General features: G+C 31.0%; 1 protein-coding gene across 3 annotated transcripts in view; it reads right to left on the bottom strand.

The window, feature by feature from the left end:
- The window catches only part of LOC143069419 (kinesin light chain-like), a 78,156-nt gene that overhangs the window by 13,799 nt on the left and 37,508 nt on the right, over positions 1 to 26,849 (bottom strand). For all 3 annotated transcript variants that reach the window (XM_076244037.1, XM_076244036.1, XM_076244038.1), the window contains exons 8-12: positions 25,197 to 25,286; positions 19,806 to 19,905; positions 16,801 to 16,850; positions 16,216 to 16,283; positions 8,313 to 8,421 (exon numbers count right to left, since the gene is read on the bottom strand). In XM_076244037.1, the coding sequence (XP_076100152.1) occupies positions 8,313 to 8,421; positions 16,216 to 16,283; positions 16,801 to 16,850; positions 19,806 to 19,905; positions 25,197 to 25,286 (417 nt within the window). The remainder of the gene's footprint in view (positions 1 to 8,312; positions 8,422 to 16,215; positions 16,284 to 16,800; positions 16,851 to 19,805; positions 19,906 to 25,196; positions 25,287 to 26,849) is intronic.

Below are 26,849 nucleotides of genomic sequence, written 5' to 3'. Positions count from 1 at the left end.
ATTAGAAATGAGTAATTGAAGCATTTAAGCAGAATGAACAATGCATACAAAAGTTTACTCTCTCCAAGGTGGTTTCAATAAGTCCTTACGTAAAAATTAAATTAACGCCGCGTTCCAAAGAGCGACATAAAAGTTCTCTTTTAGTGAATAACTTGTCGTTACAACAATAAAAATAATTTCATCTACTTGTAATTATATATTTATTTGAGCATTACCTAGGAAAATGTTATATCATAGCAAAATATAAGAAATAAGGAGAAAAAGCCCACCCCCTCCAAAAAAATAAATATATGTACTTAGTATGGCTTTTTCTGTCAACTGAATATTCATGGTACAGTCCTATTTCAGGACAATTTTCTCATAAAATGTGTTTTGGAGACTCAATCCACTCAGAATATTTCATTTTTGTATTATTTCACTTAAATAGCAAGAAATTTTAACACATGAGATTACTCACAAGGCCATAGGTGCATGTACAGCTTCCTAAAAAAATAGGTGTAATACCACCATTGATTTTCCCCTATTAGTCTTTGTTAAATTTGCACTTTTCAAAAAATTGTGCAGAATTTATCTTTGTTTCAAATAAAGAAATACTTGGCATGAGTAAAGTTTTATCCTGTCCAGTTCTATACAAAAAGTTTCACATAACATTTCATTGCATATAAGAAAATAACCATCATTGGAAGTTAACCAATCAAATTTCTCCCCTTATTCTATCTGTGTACAAGGTTTAGTCACCATGTAACCGTAAGATTACAAAATTTTCTATAGAAGTCACAAATAAAAAATAATGGTGTTTTGAAATACCCAAGACATATGTTTATGACATAGAAATAGTTTTACTGCAATAAAATGTAGAATTAATTACCTACAACGGTCAAATTCAAGGGAATATTTTTTTAGACCTACTTTCGTATGCAACCGGATGTGATTTACCATGATTTGGTGGTATTACACCTAAAGAAGAGCTTTTTGTTCAATAAACTGAATGTGACTTTTTCCCTTTGTAATACTGGTTATTTCAAGCATTTCTGTCAAGTTTTGTCATAATCAATTCAATAGTTTGAGAAAAATCTAATATAATGAAAGACGACATCTACAGCGATTCGAGCAAAATTTCTTCGACAAATCCAAACCAAGCCGCATCAAGTTAAAATAGAGTGTGGACCAATAAATGATCAAATATCTATCTTATCTGCCTACTAACAGTTGAAAATGATACACAAGATGATTTTAGGAAGATAAAATACCACTAATAAACCTTTTTGTCTTCTTTATAAGGTCTCTTGTGGTCAATTTATACCTCACATTTCCTCAAAATTTCAACTTTTCAGGCCAATAAATAAAAATATTGGGGTAACTTTCACTCATTTATGGTAGAAATGTTATTAGAAATGAGTAATTGAAGCATTTAAGCAGAAGGAACAATCCATACAAAAGTTTACTGTCTCCAAGGTGGTTTCAATAAGTCCTTACGTAAAAATTAAATTTACGCCGCGTTCCAAAGAGCGACATAAAAGTTCTCTTTTAGTGAATAACTTGTCGTTACAACAATAAAAATAATTTCATCTACTTGTAATTATATATTTATTTGAGCATTACCTAGGAAAATGTTATATCATAGCAAAATATAAGAAATAAGGAGAAAAAGCCCACCCCCTCCAAAAAAATAAATATATGCACTTAGTATGGCTTTTTCTGTCAACTGAATATTCATGGTACAGTCCTATTTCAGGACAATTTTCTCATAAAATGTGTTTTGGAGACTCAATCCACTCAGAATATTTCATTTTTTGTATTATTTCACTTAAATAGCAAGAAATTTTAACACATGAGATTACTCACAAGGCCATAGGTGCATGTACAGCTTCCCATAAAGAAGAGCTTTTTGTTCAATAAACTGAATGTGACTTTTTCCCTTTGTAATACTGGTTATTTCAAGCATTTCTGTCAAGTTTTGTCATAATCAATTCAATAGTTTGAGAAAAATCTAATATAATGAAAGACGACATCTACAGCGTTTCGAGCAAAATTTCTTCGACAAATCCAAACCAAGCCGCATCAAGTTAAAATAGAGTGTGGACCAATAAATGATCAAATATCTATCTTATCTGCCTACTAACAGTTACAAATGATACACAAGATGATTTTAGGAAGATAAAATACCACTAATAAACCTTTTTGTCTTCTTTATAAGGTCTCTTGTGGTCAATTTATACCTCACATTTCCTCAAAATTTCAACTTTTCAGGCCAATAAATAAAAATATTGGGGTAACTTTCACTCATTTATGGTAGAAATGTTATTAGAAATGAGTAATTGAAGCATTTAAGCAGAATGAACAATCCATACAAAAGTTTACTCTCTCCAAGGTGGTTTCAATAAGTCCTTACGTAAAAATTAAATTAACGCCGCGTTCCAAAGAGCGACATAAAAGTTCTCTTTTAGTGAATAACTTGTCGTTACAACAATAAAAATAATTTCATCTACTTGTAATTATATATTTATTTGAGCATTACCTAGGAAAATGTTATATCATAGCAAAATATAAGAAATAAGGAGAAAAAGCCCACCCCCTCCAAAAAAATAAATATATGTACTTAGTATGGCTTTTTCTGTCAACTGAATATTCATGGTACAGTCCTATTTCAGGACAATTTTCTCATAAAATGTGTTTTGGAGACTCAATCCACTCAGAATATTTCATTTTTTGTATTATTTCACTTAAATAGCAAGAAATTTTAACACATGAGATTACTCACAAGGCCATAGGTGCATGTACAGCTTCCCAAAAAAATAGGTGTAATACCACCATTGATTTTCCCCTATTAGTCTTTGTTAAATTTGCACTTTTCAAAAAATTGTGCAGAATTTATCTTTGTTTCAAATAAAGAAATACTTGGCATGAGTAAAGTTTTATCCTGTCCAGTTCTATAGAAAAAGTTTCACATAACATTTCATTGCATATAAGAAAATAACCATCATTGGAAGTAAACCAATCAAATTTCTCCCCTTATTCTATCTGTGTACAAGGTTTAGTCACCATGTAACCGTAAGATTACAAAATTTTCTATAGAGGTCACAAATAAAAAATAATGGTGTTTTGAAATACCCAAGACATATGTTTATGACACAGAAATAGTTTTACTGCAATAAAATGTAGAATTAATTACCTACAACGGTCAAATTCAAGGGAATATTTTTTTAGACCTACTTTCGTATGCAACCGGATGTGATTTACCATGATTTGGTGGTATTACACCTAAAGAAGAGCTTTTTGTTCAATAAACTGAATGTGACTTTTTCCCTTTGTAATACTGGTTATTTCAAGCATTTCTGTCAAGTTTTGTCATAATCAATTCAATAGTTTGAGAAAAATCTAATATAATGAAAGACGACATCTACAGCGATTCGAGCAAAATTTCTTCGACAAATCCAAACCAAGCCGCATCAAGTTAAAATAGAGTGTGGACCAATAAATGATCAAATATCTATCTTATCTGCCTACTAACAGTTGAAAATGATACACAAGATGATTTTAGGAAGATAAAATACCACTAATAAACCTTTTTGTCTTCTTTATAAGGTCTCTTGTGGTCAATTTATACCTCACATTTCCTCAAAATTTCAACTTTTCAGGCCAATAAATAAAAATATTGGGGTAACTTTCACTCATTTATGGTAGAAATGTTATTAGAAATGAGTAATTGAAGCATTTAAGCAGAAGGAACAATCCATACAAAAGTTTACTGTCTCCAAGGTGGTTTCAATAAGTCCTTACGTAAAAATTAAATTTACGCCGCGTTCCAAAGAGCGACATAAAAGTTCTCTTTTAGTGAATAACTTGTCGTTACAACAATAAAAATAATTTCATCTACTTGTAATTATATATTTATTTGAGCATTACCTAGGAAAATGTTATATCATAGCAAAATATAAGAAATAAGGAGAAAAAGCCCACCCCCTCCAAAAAAATAAATATATGCACTTAGTATGGCTTTTTCTGTCAACTGAATATTCATGGTACAGTCCTATTTCAGGACAATTTTCTCATAAAATGTGTTTTGGAGACTCAATCCACTCAGAATATTTCATTTTTTGTATTATTTCACTTAAATAGCAAGAAATTTTAACACATGAGATTACTCACAAGGCCATAGGTGCATGTACAGCTTCCCATAAAGAAGAGCTTTTTGTTCAATAAACTGAATGTGACTTTTTCCCTTTGTAATACTGGTTATTTCAAGCATTTCTGTCAAGTTTTGTCATAATCAATTCAATAGTTTGAGAAAAATCTAATATAATGAAAGACGACATCTACAGCGTTTCGAGCAAAATTTCTTCGACAAATCCAAACCAAGCCGCATCAAGTTAAAATAGAGTGTGGACCAATAAATGATCAAATATCTATCTTATCTGCCTACTAACAGTTACAAATGATACACAAGATGATTTTAGGAAGATAAAATACCACTAATAAACCTTTTTGTCTTCTTTATAAGGTCTCTTGTGGTCAATTTATACCTCACATTTCCTCAAAATTTCAACTTTTCAGGCCAATAAATAAAAATATTGGGGTAACTTTCACTCATTTATGGTAGAAATGTTATTAGAAATGAGTAATTGAAGCATTTAAGCAGAATGAACAATCCATACAAAAGTTTACTCTCTCCAAGGTGGTTTCAATAAGTCCTTACGTAAAAATTAAATTAACGCCGCGTTCCAAAGAGCGACATAAAAGTTCTCTTTTAGTGAATAACTTGTCGTTACAACAATAAAAATAATTTCATCTACTTGTAATTATATATTTATTTGAGCATTACCTAGGAAAATGTTATATCATAGCAAAATATAAGAAATAAGGAGAAAAAGCCCACCCCCTCCAAAAAAATAAATATATGTACTTAGTATGGCTTTTTCTGTCAACTGAATATTCATGGTACAGTCCTATTTCAGGACAATTTTCTCATAAAATGTGTTTTGGAGACTCAATCCACTCAGAATATTTCATTTTTGTATTATTTCACTTAAATAGCAAGAAATTTTAACACATGAGATTACTCACAAGGCCATAGGTGCATGTACAGCTTCCTAAAAAAATAGGTGTAATACCACCATTGATTTTCCCCTATTAGTCTTTGTTAAATTTGCACTTTTCAAAAAATTGTGCAGAATTTATCTTTGTTTCAAATAAAGAAATACTTGGCATGAGTAAAGTTTTATCCTGTCCAGTTCTATACAAAAAGTTTCACATAACATTTCATTGCATATAAGAAAATAACCATCATTGGAAGTTAACCAATCAAATTTCTCCCCTTATTCTATCTGTGTACAAGGTTTAGTCACCATGTAACCGTAAGATTACAAAATTTTCTATAGAAGTCACAAATAAAAAATAATGGTGTTTTGAAATACCCAAGACATATGTTTATGACACAGAAATAGTTTTACTGCAATAAAATGTAGAATTAATTACCTACAACGGTCGAATTCAAGGGAATATTTTTTTAGACCTACTTTCGTATGCAACCGGATGTGATTTACCATGATTTGGTGGTATTACACCTTTATTATAAAGAAGAGCTTTTTGTTCAATAAACTGAATGTGACTTTTTCCCTTTGTAATACTGGTTATTTCAAGCATTTCTGTCAAGTTTTGTCATAATCAATTCAATAGTTTGAGAAAAATCTAATATAATGAAAGACGACATCTACAGCGATTCGAGCAAAATTTCTTCGACAAATCCAAACCAAGCCGCATCAAGTTAAAATAGAGTGTGGACCAATAAATGATCAAATATCTATCTTATCTGCCTACTAACAGTTGAAAATGATACACAAGATGATTTTAGGAAGATAAAATACCACTAATAGACCTTTTTGTCTTCTTTATAAGGTCTCTTGTGGTCAATTTATACCTCACATTTCCTCAAAATTTCAACTTTTCAGGCCAATAAATAAAAATATTGGGGTAACTTTCACTCATTTATGGTAGAAATGTTATTAGAAATGAGTAATTGAAGCATTTAAGCAGAAGGAACAATCCATACAAAAGTTTACTGTCTCCAAGGTGGTTTCAATAAGTCCTTACGTAAAAATTAAATTTATGCCGCGTTCCAAAGAGCGACATAAAAGTTCTCTTTTAGTGAATAACTTGTCGTTACAACAATAAAAATAATTTCATCTACTTGTAATTATATATTTATTTGAGCATTACCTAGGAAAATGTTATATCATAGCAAAATATAAGAAATAAGGAGAAAAAGCCCACCCCCTCCAAAAAAATAAATATATGCACTTAGTATGGCTTTTTCTGTCAACTGAATATTCATGGTACAGTCCTATTTCAGGACAATTTTCTCATAAAATGTGTTTTGGAGACTCAATCCACTCAGAATATTTCATTTTTTGTATTATTTCACTTAAATAGCAAGAAATTTTAACACATGAGATTACTCACAAGGCCATAGGTGCATGTACAGCTTCCCATAAAGAAGAGCTTTTTGTTCAATAAACTGAATGTGACTTTTTCCCTTTGTAATACTGGTTATTTCAAGCATTTCTGTCAAGTTTTGTCATAATCAATTCAATAGTTTGAGAAAAATCTAATATAATGAAAGACGACATCTACAGCGTTTCGAGCAAAATTTCTTCGACAAATCCAAACCAAGCCGCATCAAGTTAAAATAGAGTGTGGACCAATAAATGATCAAATATCTATCTTATCTGCCTACTAACAGTTACAAATGATACACAAGATGATTTTAGGAAGATAAAATACCACTAATAAACCTTTTTGTCTTCTTTATAAGGTCTCTTGTGGTCAATTTATACCTCACATTTCCTCAAAATTTCAACTTTTCAGGCCAATAAATAAAAATATTGGGGTAACTTTCACTCATTTATGGTAGAAATGTTATTAGAAATGAGTAATTGAAGCATTTAAGCAGAATGAACAATCCATACAAAAGTTTACTCTCTCCAAGGTGGTTTCAATAAGTCCTTACGTAAAAATTAAATTAACGCCGCGTTCCAAAGAGCGACATAAAAGTTCTCTTTTAGTGAATAACTTGTCGTTACAACAATAAAAATAATTTCATCTACTTGTAATTATATATTTATTTGAGCATTACCTAGGAAAATGTTATATCATAGCAAAATATAAGAAATAAGGAGAAAAAGCCCACCCCCTCCAAAAAAATAAATATATGTACTTAGTATGGCTTTTTCTGTCAACTGAATATTCATGGTACAGTCCTATTTCAGGACAATTTTCTCATAAAATGTGTTTTGGAGACTCAATCCACTCAGAATATTTCATTTTTGTATTATTTCACTTAAATAGCAAGAAATTTTAACACATGAGATTACTCACAAGGCCATAGGTGCATGTACAGCTTCCTAAAAAAATAGGTGTAATACCACCATTGATTTTCCCCTATTAGTCTTTGTTAAATTTGCACTTTTCAAAAAATTGTGCAGAATTTATCTTTGTTTCAAATAAAGAAATACTTGGCATGAGTAAAGTTTTATCCTGTCCAGTTCTATAGAAAAAGTTTCACATAACATTTCATTGCATATAAGAAAATAACCATCATTTGAAGTTAACCAATCAAATTTCTCCCCTTATTCTATCTGTGTACAAGGTTTAGTCACCATGTAACCGTAAGATTACAAAATTTTCTATAGAAGTCACAAATAAAAAATAATGGTGTTTTGAAATACCCAAGACATATGTTTATGACACAGAAATAGTTTTACTGCAATAAAATGTAGAATTAATTACCTACAACGGTCGAATTCAAGGGAATATTTTTTTAGACCTACTTTCGTATGCAACCGGATGTGATTTACCATGATTTGGTGGTATTACACCTATATGATAAAGCTGTTAAAATAAGGTAAAGGTAAATCGGAATGTAGCCCAGGATCATCCATCAGTTTACTCTCCTATCTTAATATATGATAAAGAGTATAAAACATGGCAAAATCCGTATCACCAATATCGCCTAAAGGCCCTCGATCTGATGTTGGTATCTCAGGATGATATCACACTTTAGGGACCAGTCAATATTTATTTGAGGGTTGGAACCGGTGCAATTCATATTTCTCCCTTAAAAAAAGTTTCTGTCCTACCCTCTGAATTTACCAAAAAAAGTTTCTGTCCTATATGAAATATCTACTAAATAAGTTTTCTAAATGCAACAAATTAAAAATAAATATGTCAAAGAACCAAATCCCTTACAGATATACAGAAAAGTTTTCATAATATTAAATAAATATCAACATTCACAAACATTCAAAGTTACTTACATTTGTCTCGGACTGCATTGCGCATTTCTCTAATATTTCCGCAGCTTCATACTTTGCCTGACGACGATATAAAGCTCCTAAATTTTTTAATGCTGTGGAAACTGTGGGACTGTAAAAAAATATATATAGATAATAAATTTAATTTTGGCATTTAGATTTTTCTAACGATGTTCTTTTAATTTATTCATTGAAGACTGGCAAAAGGCAGGGTTATACATTCTACCCCTTTTCTTGTTAATATAACAAATAGAATTGGCTAAACAATTGAGTTTAATAAAGTTCTATGAAAGCTCTATTTAAGTCTGCTAAACTCCGTTTAAATACTTGCAATGGGATTGGGGACACTTTAAATAAATAATGGGCAATGACTGCATTTTCGCATAGATATCCTCATATGTGGTCTCCCCTTTTGAAAAAAAAATAATAAGTGTAACTTTATTTAGCGTTTCTACGTTCCCATATGCATAGTTTCTTAAGTAGGCGAGGGACATGAGAGCCAAATGTACATTTTTAGTGCACCTATCTAAAAAACGGCTTAATTACGGATATATATACATGGAACGCTAAGAATATGTCCTTTCAAATTATATCCCGGTCATCAAAAGAAATTATAGTGCACTTTTTTTTTAAACCGGGTTCAAAGGTCATGTGTGCAATTTTCATTTATAGGATACTTGCAGTAAAAAAATCGAGTTAAAACAAATGCAAAAACGAAACAATACTACAAGAACTTTATACCATTTGCTACATGTACCAATTATGTAATTTGGCAATGATCTAATCAAGTAGTTAATCAATATTTATAGAAAAATGACCTATCAAACAACAGTACTTAGGAAACTGTAAAAAACATTTAATGATCAACATGATAAAAACTTACTGGTGACTTTAATCATTTTCTGAGGGTCGACACAGGGTTCAATGATTTTTTTTTCTTATTTAAAGATATTATCTTGTCAGCTTTTACTAGGACGATTTGTCAATTTTGTTAGGTAACTTACAGTCCTGCTGATAAAAATATATGCTCTGAAGGTAAAGAGGCAGAGGTATTACTAGTGGTAGCTAAAGGTGTAAGCCTTATAAAAGTGCTCTTGTTCATATATCTAACATCTGTTTTACGAAATTTTAAATGACAGTTAAACGCAAACAATTGAATAGTATTTTAATCATTATTAATGGTGATTGATATTTAATGTCCTGGGAGGTGGTAACAATAAATGTTTTAGTTTTAGCATAAGAAAGCAACAACATTCTAATATGACACCGATAAGCCGAGATAATTTTTGTAATCGATACTCGGTACTACCGAGCGATACTCCGAGTATGCGGTGACATTCATAATTTTTACGGTATCATATTTATGTCATGTTTTCTCTTGGAATATTTGAAAATCAATAAAGGTTATCGGTAGTCGCCCTTGAATTATTTAAATCGTATTATACATCTATACAAATTGATTTTACGTATTTACAACATCCAATTTTATATTAATAACCTGAAACAAAATATTTGAAAACGTTACATTTGACGTATTTTGATTTTCATAGAAAAGTCCCACGATGAACTGAACATGTAAATTCGAAAGGCAAACGTGTGGTCTCCTGTTACATTTTTTGTAGTTTGAAATCCTGCCGACCGCATAAAGGTAAGAGAACCATATGGCAGTTTCTTATTCTTCTTTCTTTTCTTTTTTATATTAGTTCAATACAATCTAACCACCTAGACGTATCACGAAATTCAAAAGGCTTTGTCAACTTCATTTGCTGAGCGATGGTATAAAACTGGTCGAAAGTTTGGACAGAGATAGTTTTGATAGGCTCTCTTGCACATGTCAACTCATCTTTTCATCGTAGTACAGATAGTTGCCATGTCATTTGGTTTTTTAACCTTAGGTGCATATGTTACATTACTGACACATGGCTAGTGTTTTGAAATTGCTTCGTTATATTTGGTCTAAAAATGGTTTAATCTGTTGATCTGTAGGCTTTTGGAAAAATATTTTAGAACTCAAAAGGGTTTCTAGATAAAAGTTTTAGAAATACCTATGAAACGTTTGATATATCTGCATTCAAAATATTGCAGGAAATAATTTGCCCTAACCTTTATTTTGGTTTACTGAAAGTGAGACAACGAATAATGGAAGATGTTTCTTCCGTACCGTCCTTGAGCACCGAGGTTCAACATTGCTAGTGAAAAATAAAATCCAATAAAACACGTTGAATGTAAATGATATGAATCTTAGAGTCTTATATTATAGGACTAATGCTATTCTTATATCCGCAACAGGGAGGTCTGCGGGGAATGTCACTACTTGAAACACAGCCTTAGTCATTGAAATAAATGTATCTTTCCCATCTATTGTTCCTGTATTTAGGTCGACATTATTTTAATAAGATAAACTTGTTAAATATCGTCTAAGTTCATTGAGTGATGCGCAAAACCCATGACTGTTCCGTGTATGTATTAGAGTTTTGGATCCATAGAAATGGTGCATTTGTAATGATAAACTTAAATGAAAAGGAGTAAAGAGTAAAATCACAAAAATACTGAACTCAGAGGAAAATCTAATCGGAAAGTCCATAATCACATGGCATAATCAAATGACAAAACACATCAAAAACGAATGGACAACAACTGTCGTATTCCTGACTTGGTACATGCATTTTCAAATGTAGAAAATGGTGGATTAAACCTGGTTTTATAGCGCTAAACCTCTCACTGTGATGACAGATTCATCGAATTCCGTTATATTTACATTGATACGTGAACCAAACAGACACAATAAATAAAATAGTCAAAATATGGGTACAGCAGTCATCATCGTGTAAGAATTTTAAAAGGAACAATCTAACAGAGCACAAAAACATCTATCTACAAATACATTCATTGATTCGCGTTTCTGACGTCAAATTTTTTTATACGTCACATATATTTGTCGTTCAATGTATTTGTTAGCGGCAATAAGTGAAATTAGGCATTATGCTTAAATCCTAGGCAATAAGCTAACGCCTAGGCATTAAGTTATTGCCTGAAATTTTCAGGCATTAAGCTTATTTCCTGAAATTTGATGATGATTATTCATCCTATTGCCGAACATAATTTTAGGCAATAAGTAAACTCTGGAATTTATGCATATTTGGTGATTTATTCTTGATTTAAAGTCGTTTCTTAATTATATTTCTAATATTACATGTATAAATATACATTCATTTGATAGATCTTCAAAATTAGGAAGTTTAGTAATTTTAGCAGATAAAAAAAAAGAAATTAACTCATACAAATACATTCATGTTTTCGTGGTATTACAAAATATTAAAAAAGATTTAAAAAAGTGATTGTATCCAATTAATAAAGGGGGGGATTCTTTATAGTAATTATAATATTTATTTGAAAATTTGTACACTTCACTATCAGTGAATCGAGCTGGGTTGAAGTGGTAATAAGTTGACAAAATTAAGATAAGATATTTGCTCACATTATTTTCCATTTTTTTTTATTGGATAAGTAAATTTTCTTTGTTAACAATTCCGCAATTTGTGATAACAAAATGGTTTTAACATATATTTCTATCAAGTTTTTACATTTGTAAATTATTATTTGATGCGTTTAATACTAATAACATATTTTATAAGTGATTTTATTTCTGTTCTCTTGTGTACAGTTGTCTCATTGACAATCATACCATATCTTCTTTTTTATATATAGGATGAAACTGGGTCCTGTTGTTTTGCTTTGGTAAAATTAAATTTTTTTTCTTTTGCTCATAATCTAACGTAGAAATAAAATAAAATAGTTGAAGTACTCAGTATTTATATGAAAGATGCACAAGATTTGCCTTTGAACTTTTAAGTATGAAACCGTGACACTTCGAATTCAGTTCCCGCAAAGCATATAATGAATTTACCGATTATATATTTAATTTTAACTATTTACAGTTAATTTGTTCAATTCTTATATAAAACGTAGTTATATTTTTTTTTACCTATGTTTTGTTTCAAAGAGTTTAAATGTACACTTATAATATCAAAATTATGTATTACCCTTTAATTCAAGGATGTTCACCTCTGAGGAGCCAACCATTTCTAGAATTAAACTGTTTTTCTAAACCTGGAGCCATGTCATTGAAAGTGTCCTAAGAATTGTCTTAAGATATGTCTTAGGAAAAATTAAAGGACAGACTTAGGACGGTCTTATGACATATCTCAGTTTGTACATCGAAGGTATCCTAAGATAATCTTAACAAAGATGTCCTATCGTAGTCCTATACAATTTTCTCTTTGTCGAAAAAAACCTCCCAAGGTGGTCTTAGGACATGTCTTAGCCCTAAGACAGTTTTGATGACACGGCCCCTGATTTTTAAGTTTATAAGACTGTAAAAAAGTCATTGGTGAAGAAAAATCATATGGTTGTGCAATTCTTTTTTTGCTATGACCCTTTGAAAGTACCCAAGAGTAATGTTAGCATACAGGGTTAAAAAGTCAAAAGTATGTAAGAACTAATTTCAGAAATAGACCGAGATTTAAAATAGTCCAAAAGTTATATAGAATTTATAAGAATCCAAAAATAGTTCATTCCACTACGCGATTGAATAATTTTGACGTTTGTGGTTCAAAAGATTTTCTAATATGTAATAAAAATATATCATAATGACATATAATAGAACAATATCATACTGACGGGATCTTTAAAGTACAGAGTCACGTTATAAGAACCAAAGAAACACAAAAAGTCGTATATACAAAACACACCAGCAAAAAATGAAAGATAATACAAACACATTGACGGGATGTTTAAGTAGCGAATCACGTTAAACGGATATCACATAAAACAATCCAGCAGTAAAAGTAATATTAATTATATAACAAAGACAAATGAAAGAACAATATATCACGTTATTAAGATGATAAACAACATCAGTACGCAAAATTTATATATCAAGACCATCATGTATTATTTGTGAATTTGATACGGAATATTTATCAACAAGGTCTTGGCACCTTCCGATGAACTTTTTTTTAGAAAAAGGACGAGGCGTTATTTGACATACCCCTGCATGGTTCATCAATTTTCTACTCAGACACTGATGACGTTTTACAAAGTCTGAGTATGAGCTGCAAGCTCTTGAATATCGAATAGGTTCGGAAATATATATCCCATATGCAGGTTTTGGTATATTGCTACTAAGGTTGGGGAAATGTATAATTTCAAAATTAAAATCGTCTCGTTTGTCATAGATTCTGGTACTAAGATAACTGTGTAAGTCAAATTCGAGATATAAGTAAAAAAATGAGGCGGAGGAAGCCGTGTCTGTTGTTTCTCTAATTTATAGTTCTGGGGGATATATTAATAGAACCCAATCAGAAAAGTCCGGACTGTTTATGGAAAGAACATCATCAATATATCTGAAAGTGAAATTTAATAATCTGGCTTCTTTGATCCTCTTGTTTTTGCCAAGTGTCTGAAGGAACTCCAATTTATATGCAAATAAGAAGAGGTCGGCAAGAAGAGGCGCACAGTTTGTTCCCATAGGAATGCCGACAATTTGTTGGAAAAGTCTACCTCCAAACTCAACAAATATGTTGTCGATAAGAAACTCCGCAATACTGACCACGTGTTCTTCTGTGTAGCATGTTTTACCCTTTTGTTTGTCACTAATAATGAAATATGTCTTATGATACCACAAAGTAATAAATTTATAGCGTATGCTACCATTAAAAGAATGTCTATTAATAGATACTATACATTCTGCTAAAGCCATATATTTACGGACTTTGTCATTAGGAATTTCATACTCTTTATCAACTGCCGCGTATGCGCCATCATCCAAAGGACAGTACCGAAAAGTTTTTTTAAAGCAGGTGGCATAATTTCAATTGAATGATCAAGTAAAGCATTTAAAGATAATGGATATTCATCATATTGGATTCTAACGTCACTAATCTGCTTCCGTAAAATACCAACAACTGTATACAGTAGACAGTTGCTTTTTTACCGGCTCTGATTAAAATATCTTAATTCAAGCCGGCAAAATAGCCTATTTCTATAGCTATTTTGCCGACACCAGTAATATAGTAAATTGTTGCCAGCGCTAGAAAATAGAAAATATGTTATTTTGCTGGCTCTGGGTAAGCGAATGCCAAGTTAAAAACTATTTTGTTTAAACAAATGCTATTCAAAGAACTGATTTTATTTAAAAATCAAGTTTAAATTTTACATTTTTTTTTTATTTTTGTAGCTATGTGATCGACTTTATTACATTGTATAATATGTTATCAAATTAATGATGCTATGAGATTTTCAAACTTTATTTTTTCAATACATAAAGTTAAAAAAATCTGATATGTTATTCTTATGCATACATGTTGCATAAGACTGTCTGCTTTTAGAAATGACTCCAACTACATGTTATTTTGTTTTTGTATTATTTTCTTGCAACAAATGGATGCTCAATATTTATGTCTTGTTGTAAATTCTTATTTACACTTTGACTCATTAATAAATTAAACGACTATAGGTATCTCAAATAGTGTTGCTGTTTTCTTATTTAACTACTGGTATATCGTAATTATTTGATTCTTTTATGTGAAGAGGGCACATTTTCATAATATTTTTCAAAAGTAAATATTAAATTTCACTCTTCACAAAGAACCGGCAACAAATGCTTGACATTTGCAAAATATACAAACAGACCAATCAGTTGTAGATCTATTTGCCCTAGTTAATATATAATATGAGACTGGCTAAATAGAAGTAGTTTCAAATGGGATATTTTCAATTTGTCATCGACAAGTCTTCTGTAAACTTCACCTTGTCGTTTTTCCACTGCGGCAACACAACTTAATCTTCCTTTAAGTGTTTAAACTACATAGCTTCTCTGTAGTAAAAACCTGACAGACTAAGCATCTGTGCAAAAAATGGATAGTTGTTGCTTTTTAGCAGATGGAGTGGTAATTTTGACTGGACTGAGAAAATTCGACATGATTCGAAACGATTACTTATTTAGAGATGAGGGAATTAGAATATGACAGAACTAAAAGAAATGTTTTAATTTATAATTAGATCTTAATTTCGGACGATTTCTATTTAGTTAAGTTACACTAAAGTACCGGATCAGTTTTAAATAGAAATACAACCGTTTCAGAAAGACTTAGTTTGATCTGAGCGTCACTGATGAGTGTTATGTAGACGAAACGTTTGTCTGGCGTATACAATTATAAGCCTGGTACCTTTGATAACTATTGTATTCCAAAACCAAACATAAGTATACGGAAATCGACTGAAATTGATAAAGAAGTAGATTATGAATTCCAGAAACTATAATGATTCTACCAAAATTTTAAAAATGAAGAAATGCCTGTTTTGTTTAGAAATATTGAGATAAAGTCTTGGTCTATAATGAAAAATTAATATCTGACTTTTTATTAAACGTGTTCTAAGACCGATGATAGAGTGCAAATGCATTTAATAAACATTAAATTGTAGACCTGACAAGGTCAAGATTATGAAAATTTCCGTATAAAATGTAAAATATTTTAAAGGAATGCAAAAGCATGCGGACTTACAGTTGTAAATGTTATTATTCAATATTTTTAGAATCTTATTCATTATATCACTCTGCCTCAATGAGTAAACGATACAACGTATGCAGATAACAACTGTCATGTCTATATTTAACTACATTTTAAATGTTGTTCACAACATAAGGCTTGATATAGCAGCATAAATTGAAAATGGAAAGCTCCACGGAATATCAAAATCAAATGGAGAAATATAGATAGAAGTCTGTTATCTGCAAAACCTTTGATTATTTATTGAATACATCAACAAGGTTAATAACTTATGAATACAGATAGAGGACGGTGATGACAAGAAAAAATAGACCACGGTAAACAATTTCACATACCTGTTTGTTTGTGTAGCTTTATGCCAACCACCATATTCAGGCATTGGTGTACCATCTTTTAATTTTTTCTGGAATATTAAATAAATAAATTTAGAAAAATATTACCTTACTAAATCTTTAAATATGTACAATAATAAACTATTATGTGAAGGTGTGTGGTATATGTATTATGTACAGTATGTACATGTTTATGACTGTAAACTTGTCATGAACTAGTTGCTGTTTCACAACTTATTTTTTTTTTGTCCATTTAGGAATGGATGTCAAATCTTTAGTTGTCCATCACTACTTCACTCGATTGACCACTTTGGATCTACCTTTGTTTACTTTTGTTAATATGTTTTTGTCACAATGATATTTACACCAGCCCCTCCTTTCATTCACATATATAAACCTGGAATTATCATTGTCCCACAGATCTATTTAAAATCCCTTCAACTACATTTGAACATACTACTACATACACTTTTACCCCCTGAATTAATGCAAGAAGATTCTTTTACATAATGTAGGTCCATTTAGTTCAACAACAATTACAGAAGAAAAGTAAGACAATTTGCATACTGGCAAAAAGTTTTTAATTACCTTACTTTCTTCTCTTTCCTCAGCATGCATCCATATTGCTTTATTATTACCTTAAATATAAAATTAATGTTGATTCAGTGAAATTTGCAGTTAAATTAAATAGTACCATATACTTCACATAGATCTATTCATACATCACAAAATAGTATAAAATTATTTTTACTACCAATTCTTAAGGTGGCTGTGGCGTCTTATGGTCTTAATCAAAATCTATACAATTTTTTAATAATTTGTCAAAATGAATTTTTTATCATGTTCTTTTCAAAAATTAAATAAAAAGTACGGGTCACCAGGTTTTTTACACACAACAGATTTTGCAAAATTGTCTGATTTTGTATAGCAGGGCAGATAGATTTTGACCTAATGAACAATTTTATTCAACAAATTTTCTCTAAATGCTTTGGTTTCAGAGATATGAGCCCATCTCGGTTTAACGGCGAAGTCATCGGACATATTTTTTAAACTAGATACCCTAATGATGATTGTTGATAAGTTGGGTTAAATTTGTCTAAGAAGCTTCAGAGGAGACGATTTTTGTAAAAGATAACAAAAAATTAAAAAAAAAATTAAAAATTGACTTTAAAGGGCAATAAATCCCTAAAGGGTCAACTGACCATTTTGGTCATGTTGACTTATTTTTAGATCTTACTTTGCTGAACATTATTGCTGTTTACAGTTTATCTCTATCTTAATAAATATAATATTCAAGATAATAACCAAAAACGGCAAAATTTCCTTTAAATTACCAATTAAGGGACAGCAACCCAACAACGGTTCTCCGAATCATCTGAAAATTTTAGGGCAGATAGATCTTGACCTGATAAACAATTTTACCCCGTCAGATTTGCTCTAAATGCTTTGCTTTCAGAGATATAAGCCAAAGTCTACATGTTACGTCTATGTTCTATTTTTAGCCATGGCAGCCATCTTGGTTGGTTTCTCCGGGTCACCGGACACATTTTATAAACTAGATACCCCAATGAGGATTGTGGCCAAGTTTGGTTTAATTTGGCCCAGTAGTTTCAGGAGAAGATTTTTGTAAAAGTTAACGACGACGACGACGACGGACGCAAAGTGATGAGAAAAGCTCACTTGGCCCTTCGGGCCAGGTGAGCTGAAAATGAATCAAACACATAATAGGGGTGGTTTTTTTTTTAGAAATTACTGCCGTAAATATGATAAAACAATATTTTTCTATATTTACATCAAAAGTCTTACACATGCGTTGCATACTACTCTCAAAATTTCCACACTCCATTAAAGATGTAGATTAACGGTTATCTTCTACTTCAAAATCCAAGATGGAGGATTACACATTTAATAATATGTAAAATATAGAGCTTGACCGACATTTGTTTTTATTGCATCCAGCAAATATTTTCAAACTTATTTTGGTTGAACTGAAAAATCTTCTCTTTAAGATACTGAATACTTTTTATTTATACAAATTTAATAATTACAAAACATGGTAATTACTTTTGTAAATTAACTTGAATCTTATCTTTTACTAGTATTTGGAATCTGCGCAATATTTATATCTTTAAAAATGTGTATCAGGTTCTCTTTGACATGATATAATAAACGAAATAAAGTGGATCTTAGGTTTATTCTTGAAACCTTCTTTAGAGGGATGTTTATTATTCAATTTACATTGTTTCATGTGTGTGTTGAAAATTAATTCCGCCATTCTTCACCTTGCGTTTCAGCTATCGTTCTTTGAAAACATTAATCTATTGACTTTTCATTTTTTAGAATGTATGTGCTCATTATAAAGTTGTATATAATTATTTGTTAATTGCATAATAAGGTATTATTCTATAATGTAACTTAAAAGATCTTATATGTGTTTTACTTTATCATCATGGCTATTATTTTCGAGAATCTATTTGCAGAGCAGGAAACGTGGTGTGATATACGTTGTCAATTAACTCGGGTGTTAAACTTTGAGCTGCTTACCTTTATAGAAATTGTGTGAAATAATGGATAGAGAAGTAATCTAAGGTAAATATTTTGAGTAAATAATTAATGCCTCTTTTCTTTTATATTTCAAAGTCATAAAGCGGTGAATTTCGCGACTTTGTAATAACAGAATCTAGGTTTTTACATGGAAAGTAATTTAGAATCCGGGGATATGTCCTTAGCTAAAATAGTTGTTGTTCTTTATATGTTTAAATATTCAATACCGGGTTGGTCAAAATTCACTGACACACAGGTTAATTGTTTTATTTTGTATTTGGTCAGTTGTACTGATTTATTTATTTAATATTCCTAAATATCTAGGTGAATAAATTATATTGATTTTGTAATTTGATTTCGTGAATAACTTGCCATAATTTATATTCTTTAAGTATTCAAACTGTCGCTCGGATGTAAAATTAAACGCCAATCTTAAAACAAGCATTTGTATCGATTTCAAAAACAAAATTGATTATCGACCGATAGTATCTGTTGCAAGATATAATTTTCAGAAACACTCACGATGTTCAAAAATTGTTAGAGTCTGCTTGATTTGTTGTGGAAAAACTAATTAAGGAAAAATAATGGTGACATACATTTGCATGGCGAGTTTATACATGGGTTTGCGATCTTCTATATATTTCTCTTCACATATTAAATTGTTGTACTTTTCCATGACACCTGATCTTTTAAAAAACATGTTATTAAAATCATAAGCTTTTTAATCTAATTTGGCAAATCACATTGAAGTGTTACAGCAGAAGCCTTTCATTCATACAAAAAGAAGATGTATGACAACTTTAGGCATTGTCACTGAAGTTGCGTACGACAACAGCGAAAAATAGATCATCAATGGTCTTTTAAACTTTAAGGGCTAGCTGAGAAACAATCGATAATCTATAACTTTACCTTGAAAATATGGAGAATAACTTGATTTTAACAGTTTACACAGAATCAGATGATTGGCAAACACAAATTCAGTAGATAAAATAGCTTCTGTTTGTAGTTCAAGACATGAGTTCATTTTACAGCATTTCAATCTAACTTACCGTCAACTTTTCCAAATTCTTTTTCATGTGCTCTTGTTAGTACTTCTTTATATAAAGCTTCAGCTAATTTATATTTTCCTTGATTTAAATAAGCTGATGCCTGGAATGATACAAGGATGCGAGAAAAAAAAAATAGCATGAAATATAACTTTTCCTTTATAAATAAACGAAATTTAATTGATCATATTTTTTAAAATAACTTCAAACTTCTGAACCTTAAAATTAAGAACTCATTACTCATAATATTTTCACATAAAGTTTTAACACGTTTCAATTTTTTTGACTCTTTTATTTGATTAAATAGTTTTGTGCGAGTGTTCTGGCGCGTCGGGTTTAGTGCAAGGCCGTTTGGTGTCATGTTAGCTCATGACCAGTAGCATTAGTTCAAATCTTATCCATGGAAGAACAAAAATAGGCAATTTGCTTCAACAAATTTGTCGATCGTCTGAAGTTTAAGATAATAATAAACAGTAAGTATATTTAATGTATTTTAGAACCTTATATTGTAATTACTTCAATAAGCGTAGCTTAATTAATTAAACCCCCAAAAAAAGTTCCGTAGCTGGTTTCTTACCTTCTAAGTTTGGTAAACAGGCTGAAATGGTTTTGTATCATTAAAAAAAAAAGCAATTTGAGAAACACGAATCCAAGTTCACGATGTAAGGTAGTTGTATAATTTATGCCTGCGTATATTTTCATAAGTCAACCTTTTTATGCTGATATTTTCATTTGTGTAATGCGCCTGTATAAACGTAGCACATTGATAGTAAAGAACAAAGATAAATAAAAGGAACAAAAAAGCACAATAATAAATGAAATTAAAAACCAAGTGTTCAGAGAACAATTGAAGGTCTTTCGTCATGAAAGACATTTTGATAAGAAGCTAGTTACTTTATACTGATAGGATAGGATGCATAAGTGGTTTCGGTATTTTTTTAAAAGAAATAAGGGAGATAATTTGCTATTTCCAGTGAGGTAAATGTTTCTTCCGGCCTCAAATGATAGCCTATTTCCAAAAATATATAGTTTCTATAAACTTTTGCCTTAAAACCTGGAGATAATTGGCCAATTCCAGTTGATGGAAAGTCATTTCAAGTACAACAAATGGAAGTTTTCAACGACCTTGACTGGCTATACAGCCCTTGCACGGGCGGTCATTTCTAATCTTGAGTGATAAGTTAATGTATTCAAATTACACAATATATGAGTTCTGAGTACTTTTTCATGAAAAAGTGCAAAAATGGCTACTTACGGTTTTCTTAAGGTCACTTCCGGTTGTCAATTTTCAAGGTTATATTTCACCGAACCTTTTGTAAAAGGTCATATGGCTTTATAATGAACTGAATTGAAGTAATAATCAATTAACCTTAAAATTAAACATTTCAGGGACAGTAACTCCTATTAGATGCCTTTGGATTGTTTCAGACCAAATTTAACATATCTTTAGTACAATGAAGCGAACATTTTGCACTTGTTCTTTTAAATATATTTTTTTAAGTCTTTTAGAAAAAGCAAAAATAAGCAAAAGTCAAAATGTAGAACTTGAGCTTGACCTTTGACCATGACCTCATTTTCTAAGTTAGGATATAGGAACCCTCAAATAAAAAGGTTCCAGGGTTATACGGTTAATGGATTGTGAGTTTGAAAAACATACCGACAAATTTATTTGTAAAGGTAGATTAATCCTATAAAATTTCATTGAATCCAGTTAACCAAAAACTTCTTCATGGTCGAGTGTCTTGCAACATAATGCAACCATGGCTTTATCATGTATACATATGAGGTAAAAGTAAAGGTCAAAATCAAGAACGCCAATTTGACCTATGACCTTGAGTTCAATTACAAGGTCATAAACCAAGGGCTTCAAATCAAAAGACCATAGGTGTAAATTATATATAGTTAATTTTTAGTATAGGAGGTGAGAAAACTCCAATTTAATGTTAGTGTACCTTTTCAACCAAAACTTATGTGTTACGACATGTCACAACTTACATTTTAGAAAAGATATGCTGTCGATATCTTACACGGTTTTTGAAAAAATAAAAATAAGCCGAAATCAAATTTGAAAAATGACCTTGACCTCTGACCTTGACTTAATTTTCTTATTTTTGGATCAAGGACCTCAAATATAAAAATCTTAGTCTCTTTCACTAATGGTTTACAAGATAGAAATGCATTTCACTTATATCAAATGCACAAGGGGAAATAAATCTCATATTGAGTGTTCATATCGCTTCGGTCAAAATGGGACAAATCATGAGAAGGATATAACGAGCAATTTTATAAAATAAATTTGCCACAGAAAAGTGGAAGGACCTAATTAAAAACCAATTGTTCAAAAAACAATTGAAGGTCATTCCACCAAAAACCATGTGTTTCGATATGAAAGTAGTAAAATTAGGTTAAATATAATGTCATTTCAATCGTCAAATGATAGCTTTTTGTAGGCTGATTCCAAAAATGTATAGTTTCTATACAATAATTTTTATATAAGGGAGATAATTTGTTACTTCCGGTTTGAAAAATGTTACTTACGATACTATTTGAAAGTTTACTTGACACTGATTCCAAAAATATCTGGTTCTATATACTTTTATTTTGATAAAGAACAAAAAATAACTACTTCCGGTTTACACAAGGTCACTTCCTGTTGGTTTCTGTCAAGGTTAAAGTGGCTTGATCATGTATACATATAAGGTAAAAGCAAAGGTAAAAATCTAGAACGTCAATTTTACCTATGACCTTGAGATCATATTCAAGGTCATAAACCAAGGACCTCAAATCAAAATACCCTGGGTCTAAATTATATTTGGTTTATGAGTTCTATCACCATAAAAGTTATTTTAAGTACAAGAGGGGAGAAAACTCCGATTTAATGTAAGCGTACGCTTGCAACCAACATGTATGTGTTATAACATGTCACAACTTACATTTTGATAAAAATTTGTGGTCGATATCTTGTACGGTTATTGAAAAGAAATAAAAATAAGCCAAAATCAAAATTCAAAATATGACCTTGACCTAATTTTCGTAATTTGGATCAAGGACCTCAAATAAAAAGATCCCAGGTCTCTATCACTTATGGTTTACAAGATAGAAATGCATATAACTAATATCAAATGCATAAGGGAAAATAACACTAATATGGAGTGTTTATATCGCTTTGGTCAAAATGGGATAAATCACTAGAAGGATATAACGAGCAATTTTATGAAATAAGTTTGTTGCTTACTTTTACGGTTACGGAGGAGATGCAGTCACAAGGAAACCAGTGTTCGGGGAGATAACTCTTAAAAGAAAAGTATTTGATAACGCAAGCTAAATTTCAAAGGCGCATACAGTGTACGATATCATATAACAAATATCTAAGCGAAATATTGCGAAACAAATATTTATCGCATGAACAAATTATGCGGAAGAAAAGAAAAAAATCAGAACAAACACAATAGGTCTTTCCACGGAAAAGTATAATAATAATAATCAGAACAAGTACAAAAGGTCTTTTCACAGAAAAGTGGAAGCACCTAATAATTAAATACCAATTCTTTAGAGAACAATTGAAGGTCTTTTAACCTTGATAATTAGAATGAAATTTAAAAAACGGTGCGGAAAATGTCTCTCTTGGTTCATGTAATTTGTAACTTCAAACTGATATTAAAAAAAAAAGAGTTATAAGTACTTTTTCAAAGGATTAATCTGAAATAGGCTACTTCCGCTTAAAATACGGTCATTTCCGGTTGAGCTGGCAAATGATGAAAGGTCTACAACCAAATGCAAAAGACTTTATAATGAGCCAGTAAGAATTTTTAGCAAAGGTCAAAATCTACAACGTCAAATTGACCTTTTTCAATTTCAAGTTCATAGGAAAGTGATCTCAAATCTAAAGAATCCAGGTCAATCACTTGTATGGTTGTAAAGTTATAATGATTTCAAATACATAAGGGGAGAAAACTCCTATAAGGATTGACCAAAACACTTCAACTCAAATAGGTTGAAGTTGCGCCATATCGTTAACAGTTATTTGGCAAATACCTCATATCATTAACTGTAACGGTTTCTTTTAAATAAAGATAACAAAGATAATTTAAAATTTAAAACATGACCTTGATCTTTTACCTTGACCTCAATTTCCTTCAAATGGACCAAGGACTTCATATCAATGAGACATTAGGCCACTACGACTAATAATATATGAATTTATCCAACATATCACCTATTTTAAATTTTTAAAGGTAAATAACTCCTATAAGATATCATCCGATAACATCAGTTAAACTTAACCAAACCATCCTTAAGAGTAGACGAACAATTTGGAGAAAACAGTTTATTGAAATCTTTTATGGTTTTAGATTTTAGGTTTTGGGATTTTGTCTGATGCTTGGTCCGTTTCTGTATGTGTTACATTTCAGTGTTGTGTCGTTGTTCTCCTCTTTTATTTAATGCGTTTCCCTCGGTTTTAGTTTGTTACCCCGATTTTGTTTTTTGTCCATGGATTTATGAGTTTTGAACAGCGGTATACTACTGTTGCCTTTATTTAGAGAAATAACAATGACAAGAAAAAGGGGATGCGGTGAGATAAACTCTATAAGAATAGGTGTTAGGTAACACAGGTTGAGTTTTGAAATCCCCATCACTGTACGATATCAATATGCCAAAAATCCTTTCTATATGTTGTAAAACAAAACAAAAACATCTCAGACTGCAGAAAAAAAAATCAGAAGAAAAGCAAAAGGTCTTTCCAAGAAAAGTGTAAAGACCTAATAATCAGAAGAAATACAATAGGTCAGTGGAAAGACCTTAATATAAAAATAAAAAAAATAGAAAATAATGCCCCCGAGTTCATATATTATAGGACTTGATGTAATAGTGTATTGTGTTGGAACAATAAACAGTTCAATTAATCTTAAGCCGCGCTCATGCGTGTTTCTTCAATTTGTGACAACTAGGTGCATTGCCACTGAAATACTCTCACTAATCATTTCGACTTAGATCACTGTATCAAACTAGCACCATTAAAAAAAAGACAAAATGTATATGTAACAAACTCGGAGAAATGTGTTTAATCAGTTGATTGTTTTCCACTCTTTTTAAATCCGTGTCACACCACTGTCTATTCTTCTTCTAAAGGAGTTTGAATATCCGACTAGTAGCGTCTGTCTTTGTGTAACATACATGCTCCTAGAACAGGGGAAATACCTCGGAGAGAAAGAAGTAAATTCAGTTTTAAAAAAAGTGTTACGAATTATTATGGGTTTTATGAAAAAGATGCTGTTTGTACACTTTAAATAATTGAACAGAAAAGGAAAGATTCAGAAATAATATAAGATATCACAACATATGAAAAATTACGAAGAGGCAAAAGTAGAAGATAGTAACTAAATAAAGTCTTACCAAATTATTTTTTGTTTTAGAAACATTAGGATCATCTGTACCTAAACGTTTCGAATATATTTCTAAAGCTCTTCTATAATAATGCTCAACCTGTAAAATCAATCAAAATCATGCAAACCACAATATACAAAGAAAGAAGAAAAAATTCAATATGAACAGTTTCATGTCTTTACACATGTGCAACGTATCAGAGAGAGGATTTGTTTTTATTGGAATTCTCAGAACATAACAATCATCTTTTATTTTTCGAAATGCTTTTTAGAACACATAAATATAATTTAAAGATGGCTAAAAGCGATTGATTTCTTTCTAGATAAAAAGGTAACCTTCACGTTCATATGGTTTCTTAACCTAATATGGTACAAGAATATACATGAATAAACTGTCCATTGCCGAGGCAGTACACTGACTTTTAGATGATTTCCAGTATGTTTGTCACTGGGTTGCAGCCTGATTGATGCATACTTCAATCTCTTTAAGATATAAAAAAATGTAAAACAAATTGTCATCAAACACCTGGATATTATTATAAATCAAAGAAACATTTTTTTGCTATTTTCTGTAATTTTGTGTTTCTACTTAATCTTCAAATATGTCATATATTAGGCAGCTGTTAACACCATAATAAGATCATTAAATATTGTTTTTATTGGTATTAATATTAATTTGTTATCAGTAAATTTAAGTCAAACTAATATCATTAGTATATACATTCATGGATCTACAATCTGTCGATACCTGTATCTTGGCATTGCACAAGGTCCTGTTTTTTCTCTGACTGCTTATGATATCTTTACACTAGATCCATTGAATGTTGGATGTGTACTGATTGATGATATTGTTTTAGATGCAATATTTCTTTCATTAGTTGTTAGTGGCTTTGAACTAGCTGTCAGTAACTGCGATTACTCTCAGATCTGTACTTGGTGTCTTTTTGTTTGTTGGGATGTACAAGCACCCGGCCCGGTCTGGTAACTTAAGTCATTTTCAACTGATTTTTATACTTTGTTCTTATGTTGTGCTGTTACACCAGTGTCCCAGGTTAGGGGGGATCCCACTAACATGTTGAACCCCGCCGCATTCTCTATGTATGTGCCTGTCCAGAGTCATATCTCTTGCACGTTAAAAACATCCTTGTAGATTTCGAAAAAGAGCAGGCTAATGCCGCTACATGGCAGCACTCGCACCCGCAAAGTGGAAGGGATTAATATTAGTTGCAAAACTTGTTTCCCAATCCACTATAAATAAATATGTTTAAACTAATTCAGGAGCCTGTAATCCAGCGGTTGTCGTTTGTTTATGTGTAACTTATCTGTTTTTCGTTCATTTTTTGTACAGATATTACCAACGTTATTTCAAATGTTCAGGCAGAGCTTACGATTAAATTTGCATTGGACAGTCTATTTGAAGATGTGTGTGATAAGGATGATGACTGTTATAATGATAATTGATTTCTAATCACCTATCAGTGTCACCAAACAAATATACACATACACAGAGTGTATGATATGGGACGAATAACTAGACACTTCATTGATGAGTTTATCCTGACACACCTGTCTATGGATGGACTGTCTTAAATGAGCAACCCATTTAAACCCCGCCCAGTCAAGTGAAATAAATCAAGTAATAAAAGGCTGTTAGTTTTCTCGT

This window comes from Mytilus galloprovincialis, chromosome 3 (genome assembly GCF_965363235.1).
Source record: "Mytilus galloprovincialis chromosome 3, xbMytGall1.hap1.1, whole genome shotgun sequence".
Lineage (NCBI taxonomy): Eukaryota > Metazoa > Mollusca > Bivalvia > Mytilida > Mytilidae > Mytilus > Mytilus galloprovincialis.
Note: the sequence above shows the minus strand (reverse complement) of the source record. Positions and strands in the feature narration are given on the sequence as shown.